At 40.2% G+C, this 17,680-nt stretch overlaps 1 protein-coding gene across 3 annotated transcripts in view; it reads right to left on the bottom strand.

Annotated features, from left to right (window-relative positions):
• gsk3ba (glycogen synthase kinase 3 beta, genome duplicate a) overlaps nucleotides 1-17,680 on the bottom strand; it is an 84,258-nt gene that overhangs the window by 4,977 nt on the left and 61,601 nt on the right. For 2 of the 3 annotated variants that reach the window (XM_042334717.1, XM_042334716.1), the window contains 5 exons: nucleotides 16,835-16,941; nucleotides 15,581-15,678; nucleotides 13,074-13,169; nucleotides 12,136-12,325; nucleotides 9,330-9,428 (listed from right to left, as the gene is read on the bottom strand). In XM_042334717.1, the coding sequence (XP_042190651.1) occupies nucleotides 9,330-9,428; nucleotides 12,136-12,325; nucleotides 13,074-13,169; nucleotides 15,581-15,678; nucleotides 16,835-16,941 (590 nt within the window). The remainder of the gene's footprint in view (nucleotides 1-9,329; nucleotides 9,429-12,135; nucleotides 12,326-13,073; nucleotides 13,170-15,580; nucleotides 15,679-16,834; nucleotides 16,942-17,680) is intronic. The other variant, XM_042334718.1, reaches the window with a different exon arrangement.

The raw sequence follows: 17,680 nt of genomic DNA, 5'->3' as shown, positions 1-17,680 counted from the left end.
ATACTGTAAAGTGGATTAACTGTATTTTTTATGGGCGAAACGTAGCCTTTTGGGAAAGTCAAGGAACACCACAGGAGGTTCTGATAAGACTGCAAAGTGGCAAAATTCAAGGGTGACAGAATTTTACCAACCACCACAGACCCATTTGATTGACCTCAGAAATTGAAGTGGGAAAGGAACCAATAAACAAACACAATGGAAGAGTGCTTCAGAATAACCCAAAAATTACATCAACACATTCACAGAAGGGGTAGAGCGTGTTTGCCCACCTCATTGCCAAAGGTAAAGCATAAGACAATATACCTACTTTGAGAAAGCTTGACAAAGTGCCACACAAAGTACTAGAAGAGACCCCTTTTACAAATAGTAGGTATTAATTGGCAGAATACAGTTGAAAAGGGAGAGAAAACAAACAGGAGAAAAGCACTGTGTAGGATACATCTCAGACAGCTCAGCTGGTTGAGCTACTATCGTTGCTAAACAATTCTGAATCCACCCTGCACTTCATCCTTAATGTGTCTTAACGGAAAATCCTTTGGAAAAGTAAGCAGTGCCAACGTAGGGCTGAATTGCCTCCAGAGACTCCAGATTTGCAACATTCGAAAGCATGGTTGAGCAGCCAGACTCGATCACCAATGAAAGCTGGTGTCAGAGATGGGTCCTCACCCTATGAATCAACACCCAAATAGATAAATAAGGCTGGATGATGAAGTACAACAACTTGCATTTATAATGCGCCCTTCACGTGGGATTGGGTCTCGGAGAGCTCAAGTACTGTGCTGGCACATTCCACTACGCAGTGGGAAGCTGATGAGAGCTGGACTTCAATTAAGACGAAACCAAATGTTGATGGTAAACCAAAATAGCATTTGACCAGTATACATTTTCTCAATTTGTAGGTATTGGGTATGAATATAGTTTGTGGACAAGTTTTCTATGGGATCGGGTAAGCCATTCCAAAGGTCAGTACAATGTTACCAGAAACAGCGAGGGCTTCCTCTGCTCTGAACTGCTGCAAACAGTGGAACAATGTACAGAAGGGTGCATGGCAATGCAAATGCAAGTCCAACCAATCTCTAGAGGAAAATTTTCTGCTGCACTTGAGAAAAATGAACAAGTTATTGAATGTTTTGAGACTTGAATACGTTGATCTGAGGAAAACTGTTAAATCATGAATTTGTGGCCTACCTTCCTCCGTCTGAATCATCTACTTGTGTGTGTGTGTGTGTGTGGGGATTTACCAAGCAACCACTGACATTTTCTGTAGGATTGTCCACATTAGGCAAGTGTTGAGCTGGTCCGCACACATTCGAACCAGAAGTGCCAGTGGAGGGTGGTGGGAGAGGAAGGAGAAAAAAAATGAGCCCAAAAGAAAGCACTTTGTACCGGGTTCTCTGGCATAGGAAGGGAATCTTCACAAACTCCAAGGTGCAACATTGCGGGGGCCAATATTCTCGCCTCAGTTTGACTGACATGCACAAGAGGTAATAATATAAATAATAATCCTTCCATTTGATACAGTGTTTTTTCACATCTTCGAGACGTCTCAAAGCGCATCACAGAATATGCTGTGTACTTGTGGACCAAACGCAGCAGCCAATTGCGTATAGCAGTGTCCCACAAACAGTGGATTGAGTGACCAAAAAATTATTGTTTTTCTTTATTTTTTTCTTGAGGGATTATTATCAGGAGTGTGAAGTAAGAAAACATGCCCAAGGTTTTGCCCTGCTGGGAATCAAACCCAGGTCTCTCACTTGCGAGGCAAGGGCTCTAACCGCTGAGCTACAGGTACTATTCCCATTATGAACTAAATAAACATTGAGAGGCCTGAAGACAAGGAGAGATTTTTTTTGGGGGGGCTGGCGGTGCACACAAAATGAGCAAAACCAATCCTTTTCTTTTTCTTGTGGAATTACAATTGTAACAAAACACCAAACTTCCTCTCAAATTGAAGATAACATTGGCTCATAGTCTCCAAAGCCTGTGCATCACTTCTCAACTTTCCACAAATAGCATGAAGTGACCACACAGACCTTCAGTTGGTGCGGAGCTCTGAAATTTGAAGGAAGCTTGTGGTGACCTTCATGTGGGCATCTGATCTTGTTAATATACGTCAAGGAAACCTATGGTTCATTTGTCTCAAAACACAGGTGTGAACCACAAAGACTGCTGACCGTATGGGAGATGTGTAGAAACTCATCGATATTGTATGATTTCTGTTGGGCTGTTATAATCTAACCAGTGTGATCCACTCAATTAGGTCTGTCTTGTTAACTATTTCTGCAGCTCCTATGGAAACATGAAAAGCTACAGCTATGCATACTATGAAACAGAATCCCCAGTTCTACAATCCAGATGAAGTCCTTAGCCATAGAGTGTTCTATAATAACAATCCTTGCATTCGATAATAGCGCCTTATCACATCTTCTAGACGTCTCAAAGCTCTTCACAGAATATACGGTAAAGTGAATTGACTGTATATTTTGTGGGAGAAACGTGGCAGCCAACTGTGCACAGCAGTGTCCCACAAAAAGTCGTGGATTCAGTTACCAAATTATTTTTTTAAAAAAAGAAATTATTACCCTTGGAAAAGCGATCAGCCAATTGACTGACAACCGGGTTCCTACTTACTGTTAGGTAAACAGAGGCGTGTGGACTAAGGAAACTTGCCCAATGTTTTGCCCTGCCGGGAATCAAACCCAGGCCCTCTCACTTGTGAGGTGAGAGCTCTAACCACTGAGCTACAGGACTCCCTAAGAGGATATCGGGAGACCAGGAGATGAGTCATCTGCTGGTAAATTCAGCCAGCCATCGTTTCTTAAATTTAAATAAAGCTAACTTTGCAGGTATGAGGGAAGAATGAGCTAAAATAGACTGGGGAATTAGATTAATGGATATGACAATAGACCAACAGTTGCAAACATTTAAAGATGCAGTGCTAAATTCTCAGCGGTCACATATTCCCTTGAGAAATAAGAGTACCACAGGGAAAGCAGTTCATCCATGTCTAACTAGAGCAGTTAGAAAAAGTATAAAACTAAAAGGCCTATAAAACTGCCAAAAAGAGTCGCAAACCAGAGGACTGGGAATGTTTTAGGGACCAACAAAGGAAAACCAAAAAGCTCATTAAGAGTGAAAAAATGGATATGAGGGCAAGCTGGCTAGGAACATTAAGACAGATTGTAAGAGTTTTTATAAATACATTAAGAGGAATAGGCTAGCAAAAGTAAATGTGGGTCCATTCCAGGCAGAGACTGGAGTCCTGTAGCTCAGTGGTTAGAGCACTCGCTTTGCAAGCGAGAGACCTGAGTTCAATTCCAGGCAGAGCGAAACCTTGGGCAAGTTTCCTTACTCCACACGCCTAATAATAATCCCTCCAAAAACCAAAAACAATAATAAAAATTGGTCATTTTCAATCTATGACTATTTGTGGGACATTGCTGTGTGCAATTGGCTGCCGCGTGCGCCCACAAATATACAGTCAATTCACTTTACAGTGTGTTCTGTGAAGCGCTTTGGGACGTCCTCCCGACATGAAAAGAGCTATATCAAATGCAAGGATTATTATTATAGAGACAGGAGGTATTATAATGGGGGATAAGGATATGGCAGAGTCCCTAAATAAAGACTTTGCTTCTGTCTTCATGTTAGAAGCACAAGAAGTTTACCAGAAATAGAGATGAACCAAGGGGCTAATGATAGGGAGCAACTTAGGGAAATTTACATTAGCAAAGAATTGCTGCTAGGGAAATTGTTGGCATTAAAAGTGACAAGTCCCCTGGACCTGATGGTCTGCATCCTAGGGTTTTAAAAGAGGTAGCTCATGAGATAGTGGAGGCCTTGTGTCTGATCTTCCAAAATTCTTTGCATTCTGGAACGGTTGCCACTGATTGGAAGATCGCAAATGTTACCCACTATTTAAGAAGGGTGGGAGAGAAAAGACAGGGAACTATAGACCAGTTAGTCTGACATTGGTGGTAGGGAAAATTCTAGAATCCTTAATTAAGGATGTCGTAGTGGGATACTTAGAGAAACACAATATGATTAGACAGAGTCAACATGGCTTTACAAAAGGGAAGTCATGCTTAACAAATCTTTTAGATATTTTGAGGACATATCAAGTAGATTAGATAGGGGGGAATTAGTGGAATGAGTGTATTTAGATTTCCAAAAGGCATTCGATAAGGTGCCGCATAAAAGGTTGATCCACAAGATTAGGGAATTAAGGGGAATATATTAGCATGGATTGAAGAATGGCTAGCGGGAAGAAAACAAAGAGTAGGGATAAACGGGTCCTTCTCAGATTGGCGGGATGTGACTAGTGGAGTGCCACAAGGATCAGTGCTTGGGCCTTAACTATTTACAATCTACATCAACGATCTCGATGAGGACATCGAACTTAATATATCCAAATTCGCGGATGACACTAAACTAGGAGGGAGAGTAAACACCGAGGATGACATTAAAAAAATGCAACGAGATATACATAGGCTAGGGGAGTGGGCAAATAGGTGGCAGATGAAGTATAATGTAGGGAAGTGTGAAGTCATCCACCTAGGTGGCAAAAACAGTAGATTATTTTTTAGAAGGGGAGAGACTAGATAGTGTTAGCGTTCAGAGGGACTTGGGTGTCCTTGTACACCAGTCAAAAAAAGTTAGTTTGCAGGTACAGCAAGCAATTAGGAAGGCTAACGGTATGTTGGCATTTGTCACAAAAGGGTTAAAATATAAGAGTAGGGAAGTCTTGCTGCGACTGTATAGGGCCCCGGTGAGATCGTATTGTGTGCAGTTTTGGTCTCCTTATTTAAGAAAGGATGTACTCGCCTTGGAGGGGGTACAACGTAGATTCACTAGGTTGGTACCTGGGATGAGGGGAATGAGTTATGAGGATAGGTTGAGCAATTTATTCTCTAGAATATAGAAGAATGAGAGGTGATCTTATAGAAACCTATAAGATTATTAAGGGGCACGACAGAATAGACAGTGGGAGACTTTTTCCCCTGGTTGGAGAAACTATAGCCAAGGATCATAGTCTGAAAATTCGGGGCAAGCCCTTTTGCACTGAGTTGAAGAAAAACTTCTTCACTTAGAGGGCTAGTAAATTTATCGAATTCTCTACCCCAAAGGGCTGTAGATGCTCAGTCCGTGAACATATTCAAGACTGAGATTAATAGATTTCTTGTGGATAAAGGGATTAAGGGATATGGGAATAAGGTGGGTAGATGGAGTCAGAATCAGCCATAATCTTATTGAATGGCGGGGCAGGCTGGAGGGGCCGAATGGCCTACTCCTGCTCCTAATTCTTATGTTCTTAAGTTTCATGCAAGGAAATGTGTCTCCCAAAAAGTCAACTGATCGGATTTGGCCTGGGAGAGTAGGTTTCACTCGTTGGGACAGTAAACTTTCGATAGCAGCTCAGTACTTGGATACCATGACAATTTACATTACTCTCATGCCTAAAACATAGGAAAATTGTTTTACAGAGGAAACATGAACCATAGAATAAGATGGGGGATGAGTGGAGAGAAGATGAAAAGGAAGAAGATTGAAGGTGTTGGACCACAGAATAATCTGCTGATCTAAGTGTAGATAAAAGGTGTAAATGTAGCCTCAGTAAAACAGGAGCTGCTTGGGCAGATCAACGCACAAGCAATTATTTTATTATTACATTACTTTTCTTTCAATCAACATTTAGACAAAGTATGGGGGTTGAGTGAGAAAGACAGTGGTTCAAAGAAAATAACTTTTGCAACATTTTGTATGTAAACAACTCAAAACATTTCACAAGTAATTCCTGTCAAATATAATTTTGTTGGAACATGCAGCAACCACTGTGCATCACCAAGATGCAGCCATGCAGCTAATTTAAATGGAAAATTGATGGCCAGCCTTGTTTCTCTTTACAAACAAGCCTCAACAGAACCACAACAGCATAATGTCTCATCTGAAAGACTGGCCCTGTACAATGCAGCATTGCACAGAAGTGCAGCAGAAACTAACGTGCAAATACAGATACATTGACAAGACAACAGTTTGTAAAGACAATCGACAAGAAGACAGATTGATAGAAGAAAGATAATACCGCAGGACAGAAGATTGTACTGTAGAGACAAAAGATTATTCTGATACTAGGAGTGTTTGTAGGCCAGCACACGAAAGTAAGAACAAACATTTGGAAAAATAAGTTGTACATCAAAGAAGTGAATCCAAGAAAATGAAAGAATAAATGGATCTAAAGATCACAAATACATTTTTTTTAAATTTGAAAGAACAAGAGTGACACTGATGTTTCTCCAGTGGAAAAACTGGGGCATGCAGTCTTTATATAATGAGTGAGAGCAGTGGATTTACTCTGGTGACTTGATGATTTATTTCTTTTCCAACAGAGTATATACATTTCACCCACAAAATTTACAGTCAATTCACTTTACAGTATATTCTATGAAGCACTTAGAGAGATGTCTCAAAGACGTGATAAGGCGCTATATCAAATGCAAGGATTATTATTATACGGATCAACCTGGAACTCTCCCGAAGTTATGGAGAGGGTGACAAACAGAAAAGAATCAGAATTGTCCAATGAAAGTCGTGGTAATTAACAAATGTATAATTTTGAGTTTGCATTTGTAAGTTTGTGTGTGTGTTATTTGATCATAGTACTAAAATTTGCTCACTCTGAAACTACATTTACCTCATTAGTGCGGTTGAACTACCTTTTTTTAAATTTAAAAACTCATAATTTTCAACATGGCTATAAAACTGAAAAAAGTCAAAAGTTCCACTGTACAGTTGTTGAGATGCTTCCTGACCATTTAATAATTCTCAGCGAGAAGTTTTAAACTTTGAATTCTATAATGGTTAAAACGGTTTATGAAATGAATGTTGAACAAGACCTTTATAATTTACTCATGAAGTCTACGGTTTGATTCAGTCACTGTTATATAAGGGGTTTCTCCCAGTGTCTTGGCTAATCCCTCAAATAAAACTGGTCATTCCCTTCATGGCTGTTTGTGGGAAGTTGTGTGCAAATTAGCTGCAGGCTTTGTCTATAATTTAGTCACTACACTTTCCAGTGAAGGGCGAAGAGCTTTGAGATGACCTTCCGAAGTGAAAGGCACTATATGAAATCCCAGGATTATTAGTCCAGTACCAGGCAAGAGTACTCTATGTGCTGTACTTTTCATTCATGACAAAACATGCATTGTTACAGATATTGGACTGAATAAACACTGCACTTTTACAAATTTTCCTCCTCCACCATGAAATGTTATGCTTAATCGGGATGTCAGAGATAAGAAATAGAACATTTCTCATGCTGGTATTGCCAGATTAGGTATTGTACACCAAAAAATATTTTTACAAAATGGGTCTTTCGGCCAATCGTGCATGTGCAGATTCCCAAGCGCTCACGGAGGCTACCTTGAATGAGGGGCGCTTTATAAATGCAAGTTGTTGTAGATATTTGTCTAATTTTCTATTCAAAGCTATTATGAACTAAGCTTCACCCACAAACATTGGTAAGGTATGCCATGTAAATGTAGATGGGCAAGTAAGCATCACATATTATCCTGATTTTTCAGACACACCTGAAGACCTTTCTCTTTGACTCGGTGTCAGGCTCCGCCACCATTAAGCGCCCAGAGACGCTACCCCTCGTGAAAGGCGCTATATAAAAGCATTGTTGTTGTAAAGCTCTTCCCATTATCTCGGAACAATTGATCTTAATCTATCCTAAGTACAAACTCCTCTAACCCACCCAGTGTGATGTTTTACATTGCTACACTAGTCTTCCTGTCCCATACGGATTAGAACACCAACTCAGGTAAAGATTTTGTGTTTTGGGATCATACGCACTAGGATTTCATGTAGCGGACTTTCATTTTATTAGTTATGCTGGATATTAATACACGTCTCTAGAAGTCAATCCCAGAGTATAGCCCATTGAGATAATCAGTCCTGTTAACAACTCATTTCTCCTCTTCTACGGGGGTTAGATTCATTTATCTTACTTGGGCGCTGTAAAGATTCTCTCATGGCTTGAGGTAAGGTTGCAGAAACTCATCTCTCTTGCAAGTTTCTTGTATAGCGTGCTTACCTCTAGAAATACAGCAAGTGCAATTGCCATCAACTCATAAACTACAAGTACACAAAATGCATTAAGATGATAGTTTTAAGTACAGGGAAACTACATTTGAGTGGTTTTAATACTTTTTAGAAACATTTGCCATTTACATAAACTATTCTCTATTGGCAAAAAAAAGTTTGTCAAACTTTAAATATTACATTGAAATACCTCAAACTGCCTTCTGAAATATTCAAGAACTGATCCAAGATCCATGGCAGTTAGTCATACACCTGTTGCCTATTTATAATGAGCTTTCCCCCCACCCCTATCTTTTTCTCTTCTAGAGAGATGGACCCTTTGACCTAATCCAGGAAAGCATTGGGCACAGGCTGGCTAAAGCCAAGGTTTGGAGACCTGAGAATGCGCATTAAGGTATTGCTGGATTCAACCAGCAAAAGCTGCACAGCTTGCTATTGCAAATGCTGGCAAATTTTATCCTGAAACTCAGTGAGCTAGAAACACAGTTAAGAGTTTTCGCTAGCAAAGCTAATTGAAGCCAAGTGAGAAGAATCTATTCGCAGTTGAGTGGTCTGCTGCTCAAGTCCAACACCAAGCCAGGCTGGCCAGTCCGTTATCAACAGTGCCTTGGACCATCCTGGCTCAGGAACAGGACGACCAAGATCACCACAGAAAATCAAATTGATTCCAATAATCCACTACCAAGCGCGTCACCTTGGAGCCAACTCAATCCCAGAGAGACCAAAAACATCTTCAAGGTTAATAAAAATAACCAAGGAAACAGTTAATGGAGAATTTTATTTCTGACATAAATAAACCTTGTACTGAGTCATGACAAATTCATCAAAGGAAATCCCAAAATAAAATCTTATTCAACACCTAGAACTACATTTGAATTTTTCGCCTCCAGTGGATATTAGTGAGAAACGATCTCACTCCTCCCTTCTCCCTGTAACACACAGCTCTAGCTTCAACTTGACCTCCTGATTCTTCTTCCCCGTATTACAGTTCTAAAAAGGAGGTTTCATTCAATATTCTTCTCACAATGAGTCAGTCTGTGCCTGAGATAACATTCCTCCTCTGCTGTACCAGTCCTCCCCGAAATCCTATTCTTCCTCTTCTGCTGTGCCAGCCATCTCAACTCATTTTCCTGATTCATGTGGTCATTGACATCGCTTTTGTTCTATTGCAGTCTGTCTGAGACCGTCTTGCCTGCCGTGCTAAGCTGAAGCGCACTGTGGCTCACCTGACACCGCGGAAGCGTTTGTTGGAGTTGAAGCAGGAGCCTGATTCCGAACGTGGGGAGGGATAAGAATTGATGCCAGTGCAGGGTTGCTTGACAGTTCTGCAAAAACAAGACATTTCATTCAACAGATCAGCACCGGAAAAAGACCTCTGAAAGAGTTTAACATACTGCAATTGCCCAGTATTGCAATGGCCTTTATGTTTCTGGATTTTCAATTTATAGTATAGTACTTGGAAGGGGGAAGAGAGGAGAAGGTCAGGCAGTAGTTCTACATTAGTCCTTGTAGCAATTTCATTTTATAGCGTCATGCTATAGAGGAAACGCCTTCTATAGAACACACAGAAGCTCTTTAGTAAAAGCTAAATCACAAAGGTAAATAAAACGTGTGTGAACCCAGCATTCATCTTTTTATTTTCGTTCTCCTTCATACCTCCCCAACTCATTCTATTTTCTCTCCTCAGCAAAACACCAAAGGTGCCATCAATACCATTCTCCAAATTCGCCGGGAGAGATTTTTTTTTGAAATCTTTCTCCCAGACACAAGCCTGGACAGATGATTCACTCAAGGTGTGATCAAACGCCAACGTTAGTAAATACTGGTACAGGTTGACTCACGATGACTCCGTGAAGCGCTTTGAGACATCTCAAAGATGTGAAAAGCACTATATCAAATGCAAGGATTATTATTATTATGACTTATTCACTATCTTTAACACCATATTTTACAACGTGTTGTGTTTTCCAATGGTATTTCTAATGGTCACAGGGCAAACTGGCCAGTGATGTACTGGTTTGGAAAAATCTTGAAATTAGTTTTTCCCCATTGCTAGTTTTGAGGAGTTTCCAGTCCTCTCTGATCAGTTAAGAGATGGTTCTTCACTGACATAAATGTTTCCATTCACTAGAAGTGCAGTAACACTGCAATGGAGCAGATTTAATTTGGGGAATGCATTGATCAACTATTTGTTTTACCTGTGGGGCAATCCACATCATTTCTCTGATAATAAACCACACCTTACATAGCTTGCCATCATATAGTTACTACTGCTTTCCATTCTACAAAATAATGGATAAATAAGATCGAATGAAAACAATATTTGAACAAGGCTTTAGATGTTGACACCTATGTAGTTTGAAATCCATCTAAACTCCTACTTCCAAATTATACTTTGATTTTTGGAGAGGCTTTTATTGCACTTTCAGTCTATATTTCTTCTTTTGAAAATAGTTGTTGTGAAATGCTGGAGGAAACAAGTTTGTTCAGTCCATCAACCCCTATCAAATGCAAAGATTATTTTTGTTTATTACACCGTCACAGAAATGTACTCTACTATCCCATGCAAAACTGCTGCGTAGAAACTCCCTGAAACCCAAAGCGAACCTGACCACCTCCCCTCCAGAGACAATCTTTCCTTCCCAGCAGCACACATAAATCATTGTTTCATGGACTACAGCGGTGTTTTGTTATAAAACAGTAGTCCGGAGGCATAAAATCATAATCTACTTCATAAATTCGCTCACAAAATATCCAGTAAATTCACTTTACAGTCTATTCTGTGAAACGCTATTATACCTCTCTAAGACGTGATAAGGCGCTATATCAAATGCAAGCATTATTGTTATCAAGTCTGCCAGAGTTTGTTTCACTGGCACATGTAAGACTTGGGGCCCATCAGTTCTCCACCATTACTTCCCACATGGTGCTTATACGTAACTCAGGAAGTGATGTCAGCGGTGACCTGATGTGGGCCATTTTTAATATGGGAGCCAGGCGCCTCACACAAGGTAATGAACAGGGTCTGCACCTCATTGGGTGCTATTCACAAACCAGCACTATACTGAAGCACTTATAAACAGGGCTACACTGTAGTCTTGGTAAATAATCTCAAATCATTTTTATTTTATCTGCTACCGAGACCAGTTTCTTGTTATGGTCTATTTCCTGACACTGTAGTCACACACTTTGTGAGTACATAATGAATCACCTCCAGACACACTCTCTATAACTGCCACTCTGAATAGACCAGTGTGTGAATCTAGTTCCAAAACATTATCCGGCTGGTACTAATTTTATCCTGCTTAAGGTCCACTGAATCAAAGTGGAGATTAGTCAAAAGCACTGAGTTCCAGATCCATTTGATCAGTCATTGCAAATTACAAGGTGTGCTCAGAACGTTAGAGACTGCCTAAATGAAAAACAAGTGTCTTCAACAAAAGGCCAATGAAATCTTAAGATACGGCAAGATTTGCCAGACACCAGCCTGTTTAGATGATGAAATAGCTTGAAGCAAGAATAAAAACGATTAGATATTTGATTAGGACACAAGACCTTTTTTATGTCTCAAACTTAATCGGAGTTGCAGAGCAATTTCAAAATTTAAAATGGCTGAGCATAGTTCTCCAGTTGCTTCAAGGTCGGAAGACCTGTCAAAGTAACAATTCAAGAATAACAGCAGGGTTATGTTATGCTTTGTGTGCTCGAAATGCTGATTGAAAATGTGGCAAATGGAAACTTTTTTGGTCCAACCAATTCACAAACCATTGTTACTTAGAACTGACAGTTTCCACTGTGGTCGCCCAATTAACTGCTGTGATCTCTTGGCTCTTTTGTTGATGTGAATATTTCTAATAATAATCCTTGCATTTGATAAAGCACCTTATCACGTCTTCGAGACGTCTCCAAGCGCTTGACAGAATATACCGTAAAGTGAATTGACTGCATATTCTGTGGGTGAAACAGAAATATTTATAATATAATACAAAAATATTTCTGTAGTCAAATATGGGCGCATCAAGCATAGTTTACCTTGAGTAGTGAAGTTGAAGAGTAATGGTTTCTCACGTCCGTTTGGTAACTTGACAATGGGGTCCCGTAATTCATCAAAGAATGTATGTGCACATGCCTCTAGAGGTGTCAGGCGGGCAGTTGGCGTGTATTCGAGCAGCCGGCTGCACAGCGCAATGGCTTCCGGGGGAGTGCGGGGTCGGAAGACCTGCCAAAGTAACAATTCAAGAATAACTGGCAAAATGTGAATTTGATGAAGGAGATACTTTGAATGGCTATAATTGACTGAGGTGCACACTTGTTCAACAGCCGATTTAAAACAAATGTTAACCATATATTAAAACCACATTTTAACAGAATCCCATACAAACATGAAATAACTGCCAACTGGAATACAAGTCTTCTAGAGAAGTTTGGATATAGAAGTTTAACTTTTTTTTTTAGTAAATGGTATATTCTTGCATCAGATTACCAAACCTCGAGATTTGCAAATGATGTCCTTTTATATTGAGTGAAGTGATCGCTTTGAAGCGGTGCAGTGATTTGAAGTGGAAGCGCAGATTTATATTTCCCACTTGTTGCTTTTGCTAGGGGCTGGGATAATAACCTGGACATAGACTAAGCACATTGGCAGAGCTTTGTTAAACAGCACTGGATAACTGATTATTTTCATTATAAAAGGCCTGGGATGGAACCCTAGACCGCCTAAGAACTTTTGTTGAACGATTTTCTTTCTTCTCTTCTGCATCCCACCCAGTTGAAATCAGCTATACTGTACAGTATTTATGTTGCAGTCAACAATCAACCATTTTCCCGAAACCTTTAAAACTGTGTTTATACTTAGGCAAACTGTGGCATCTTTTGGGAAATTAAAAAGAAACTGCCTCCTCTCCCCCTTACCAACAGTGAAGCTAGCAATCGGACTGTTCTGTGAATTGCTGGCAATTGTAGAAACTTACCTTAGTCCAAGGATGTGCCTTGATCTGTGGGAATTTGAACTCAGTGTAGTTGGGATTCATCTCTCGGATTTGTTCCCTTGTTGGAGTTCCCAGGACCTGGAAGCAAAGACGCAATGAAATCTTGCGTTGCCATAATTTGACAATTCAACCAAAATAAAAATCATAGGATAATGCAAATAAATACATAGTAGACAGATGTTCAAAATCTACAGCACCTTTAAAAAAAAGGTTGTTGTTTAGTTACAAGCAATTCTCAGAACACGAGTCCACCAGAAAGTCATAGCTTATCAGAAATGTAATTACAGGTATAGTCCTTATGATTCTTTGAAGAAACCTTAACTGCCTTACACAAAAAGGAATTGCCCATGTCTTCCGCAATTAGATCAAGTTAATCTTGGTAATCCTTTGTTCTAAAAGATCAAGGTGATGTGAGCCAATTTTGAAAATTGAGAGACATGTCCCACATAATGGATAATATTCCTGCATTCTGCTCCCTGTTATGGTATGAAAGATCCAGAACGTTCTAAAAGTATCAGTGCAGATCTGCACAACACTGGATGGTTGGCCTTTGTATCTATAGCCATATTGATTGTTGTATATGAATAGCAGAGCTAGTTCTACTGCTTAAAGAGTGAACCTGCTTTTGTGCTGGACCTTTTGGTTGAGAGAACAATCCCTGGATCCCAAATTCCTGAAAGAAAACCGTTTCTTATGAAGGTAAGACTACATGGAGGAGACAACAAATGTAATCTACTGAGGGAGTTTAAGTAGAAAATCAGATCCCTCCTACTCAATCCAAATATTTCTTAGTGTAGCAGAGTCCAGTCTAGAGTCTCTCCTCAAAAGGCAAGTAAACCTTTAGAAATGTCTGAGACGTGTGTGATCTATAAAAAAAACCTTTAGAAATTAGAACTGATTTACATTTATATCTTTGTAACAAAGTACAACTCTGATTTTCTATGGTTGGGTTAGAAGAAACATTTGAAATTGTAGAATACTAACTACTGTTGTGTAAATTGACTTCAACTTTTCTAGATTTAGATGGCAGTCATACAAACTTCTGTAATGATGGCATTGTGGAAAATAAACTAATGGAATAGTGTAGTGGCCAATGCAGCTTTCACCAAAAGTGAATTACATCAAGTTCTGGTGACAAGTATGAAAGTAAATTATTGCATGTTATTTTATTCAGATGGATGGTTAGTGTGCCAATACCATGGCACTTGTGAGAAAGAGAGGTGGGAGAAAATGTGGCCTAAAGCAAAAGTGGATGCTTGCCAGTATAATACATATATTTTTATTCTATTCAAAATATTCCTCACTGCAATGCTTCATTAATTTCCTCACTTATGAAACAGTCTCAAAATAAATCAACTTGCAGTTATAATAGGAAAATAATATGCTTCTATGTTATTTGAACTGAATCTTAGACCTAATAATAAATTAAAATAACAAAGCCAGTACCTTACAGGCACTAAAGCTAGTGTGATTTAAGATGCACAGCTGAATTTAGAGAGCATTTGGATAGGGAGGACAAACCATCTCTCAAGTGCAGTTTCTCAGCTAAACATTCATCCTGTCCAATTGTTTGCTTGGAAACCGCATCTGGCTGCAGCTTGTTTAAGTCTCAATTCTATTTTTGTTCCCTGATCTCAGTTTCCTCTGAAGCTCTACGTAATTTCTTTGCTAACCAATTTTTTTTTATATGCAATATCCGTTTTTCCTCTCTCCAGTTCCAACTTCACTTTCTCTTTACACTTGCTCCTTTTCAGTTTTCAATCTCTCCTTTTTTGGATGTGTTTTTGTGCTAAAGTAGACAGACAAATTCTTTCCATCTAGCTCATGAACATAACTCAATCCGTATTGATTTCACCATGAGCTGCTCGTGGGGGCGGGAGACTAAATATCAATTTCATAGTGGCCGCACTCATGTCGTCACCGGCACCATCATCAGCTCTGGACTCTGCCGCACTAAATGCTGCGAACGAGGAATGAGAGATTTTGAAAGTTCTTAAAATTGTAGTTAAAAACTCTCTTAACCAACTTAGTATACATTTAACACTGGGCTGAAACAGGCTGAACCTTACAGGATGATAGCCGTTGGCATCTGATGGTTAAAAATAAGTCCTTTTAAAGTTGCATCTAACTTGTTGACAGTTGATGTAACAGCTTTATTCACCCTCAGCCTCGTGCTGGCAGTTAGTTGCCTCATCTACTCCAGAAATGTAGATTGGTTTCACCTACGTTAAGATGAACAACATTTTATTCTGTCTTGGATGATGTAATCCCTAGCACAGAAAAATATTACTGGGGGAAGAAAGGAAAAGGACTTGGGGTGATGGAGAAAACAAAAATCCAGGACGAAAATATTAATACAGGTAATTAGTCACTGAAGCCTAGGTCCCTTTAACAAGAAGGTCAAATGTAAAAGTGGAACAATGAAAAGGCAGAACCATGTAAAACTGAGACTGTCAAATGGTGCTACAATTTAGAAAATTATACCATACCTTTATGATTTCCACCAGTTGATCAACACCACTGTCACCTGGGAAAATGGGCTGTCCTAGCAATAGCTCGGCTAACACACAACCGGCTGACCACACGTCTATATACAAGAAATAACACAAACAATTAATCCACAGTAGTGATTCAATAGCACTGTGCTCACACCATTTTCTTTTTTTTTTAAAAAGCTAGTTTAGTAGACACTTTGAACCAAGTTGCCAGTGTTTACACTGAAAAGATTAAGCATATTTTTCTGGATTCCATAGCTCATAGCTTTATAACTCTATGGGTTTATCTAAATTTACTGGACGTAGAATGCAGTTGAAAATCCATAATCTTATCATTTATAGAGCGCCTTTCGCGTTGAGAGGACGTCCCAAGGCGCTGGACAGTCAGGGGTCAGGACCCGAGCATGGGAGAGGGGTGGGTGAGCGGTGAGGGAAGGCAGAGAGGAGGGAGGGCGACTGAAGGCACGATCGAAGAGGAGGGTCTTGAAACTGGCCTTGAAGGAGGCAAGCGAGGTGAAGGGACTATGGGATGGAGTTCCAGAGTGTGGGGGCAGAGAGGCTAAAAACCCGGCCACTGATGGTAGAGCGGGTTGGGGGGGGAGACATGCAGCAGGCCGGAGTCCGTTGAATGGAGGGTGTGGGCAGATTGGTAGGGAGTCAGCAGGTCAGAGAGGTAGGAGGGGGCAGGGCCATGGATGGCCTTGAAAGTGACGACGAGGATCTTGAACTCGATCCTCTGGAGGATGGGGAGCCAGTGGAGTCGGGCGAGGGTGGAGCCTGGTGCGAGAGAGCACACGAGCTGCAGAGTTTTGGATGATCTGCAGCTTGTGAAGGGAAGAGTTGGGAAGGCTGATGAAAGGCTGCTTTTTAAAAAAATCTAAACATGCCAGGCTATGAATCAAGATCAAAGTAGAATTCATCCCACTTAACATTGGCTGAGAATAAAGCAGCAGATTCATAATTGAACAAATTTTCTTTCAACGTGAACAAAACATGGACTGGGAATAATAAAGAATAATAGATGGCTGGCAGAGAGTTACAAGACTGTAATTAAATTTTTTTTAAAAATATCCTTTGCGACATGCAGACCGTGTCATAGCGATGAGTGAATTGAGAGCTTTACAACATAACGAATACACCATGCGACGTGGAGAATGTTTCATTGTTGCCTATCAAGAGATTTCTTTACAACACACAAAAGAAAGCAAATAACGCATTCCAAAAAAACTCCTGCAATAACCAACTCACCTATACTGGAGGTATAATCCGTGGCACCAAAGATCAACTCTGGCGCTCTGTAGTACCGTGAGCAAATATAAGAGACATTTGGCTCACCCCGCACCAACTGTTTTGCGCTGAAAGAGATAAATACCAACATGTACACAAAATTCATTCACGAATTTTTTAAAAAAATCAAAGATTTTACAACATTTGTTTCTTTGTCCACACTTGCTGCTTTTTTTCTCCCACCTGAATGGCAAGAGATTTTACTAAAAGTCATATTGATCCGGCACAACAAGACGCGGATATTAATCTGTTCTCTCCTCCTCTCTTCCCCACCCCCAATTATCTGATTAGGCTGTAAATCATCTTATATCAATATGTTTTCACTTGAATTTTATAGAACTGTTTGCTATATACACCTCTCATATAAGCTGGGCCAATAGAAAAATGTGGCTACAATTTTTCTGCAGAATTTGCTATAAACAGTGCCCTCTGCTACAAGATGAAGTTTTTGGTACCTGGGCCTCTCACGCCATTTATCCGAAGCAACTGTGGGCGGGGCGGCTCCGGACCACATCCACGGTGCAGCGCAAGTGGGAAACGGGCTCTGTGTGAATGCGTGTGTGTGTTTCTCTCTCTCCTTTGTGTGTGTGTGTTTTTCTCTGGGTCTCTGCGTCTGTGTGTCGTGCTGGGCCCTGAGAGGCAACAGGTGGTGAGCTCTTCCAGCCCTGCAGTCAGGACAATGGTCTTGAGTGTCTGTGTTCCCCACCCCACCATTCCCCAAAATGGGCCATCCAGGTTTTGTTAAAGAAGACATTAATTTTTTTTGGAGCAATCTAATGTGTTTTTCTTCATGTTTAGTTTTTAATC

This window comes from Callorhinchus milii, unplaced genomic scaffold (genome assembly GCF_018977255.1).
Source record: "Callorhinchus milii isolate IMCB2004 unplaced genomic scaffold, IMCB_Cmil_1.0 Scaffold4, whole genome shotgun sequence".
NCBI classification, from domain to species: Eukaryota; Metazoa; Chordata; class Chondrichthyes; order Chimaeriformes; family Callorhinchidae; genus Callorhinchus; species Callorhinchus milii.
Note: the sequence above shows the minus strand (reverse complement) of the source record. Positions and strands in the feature narration are given on the sequence as shown.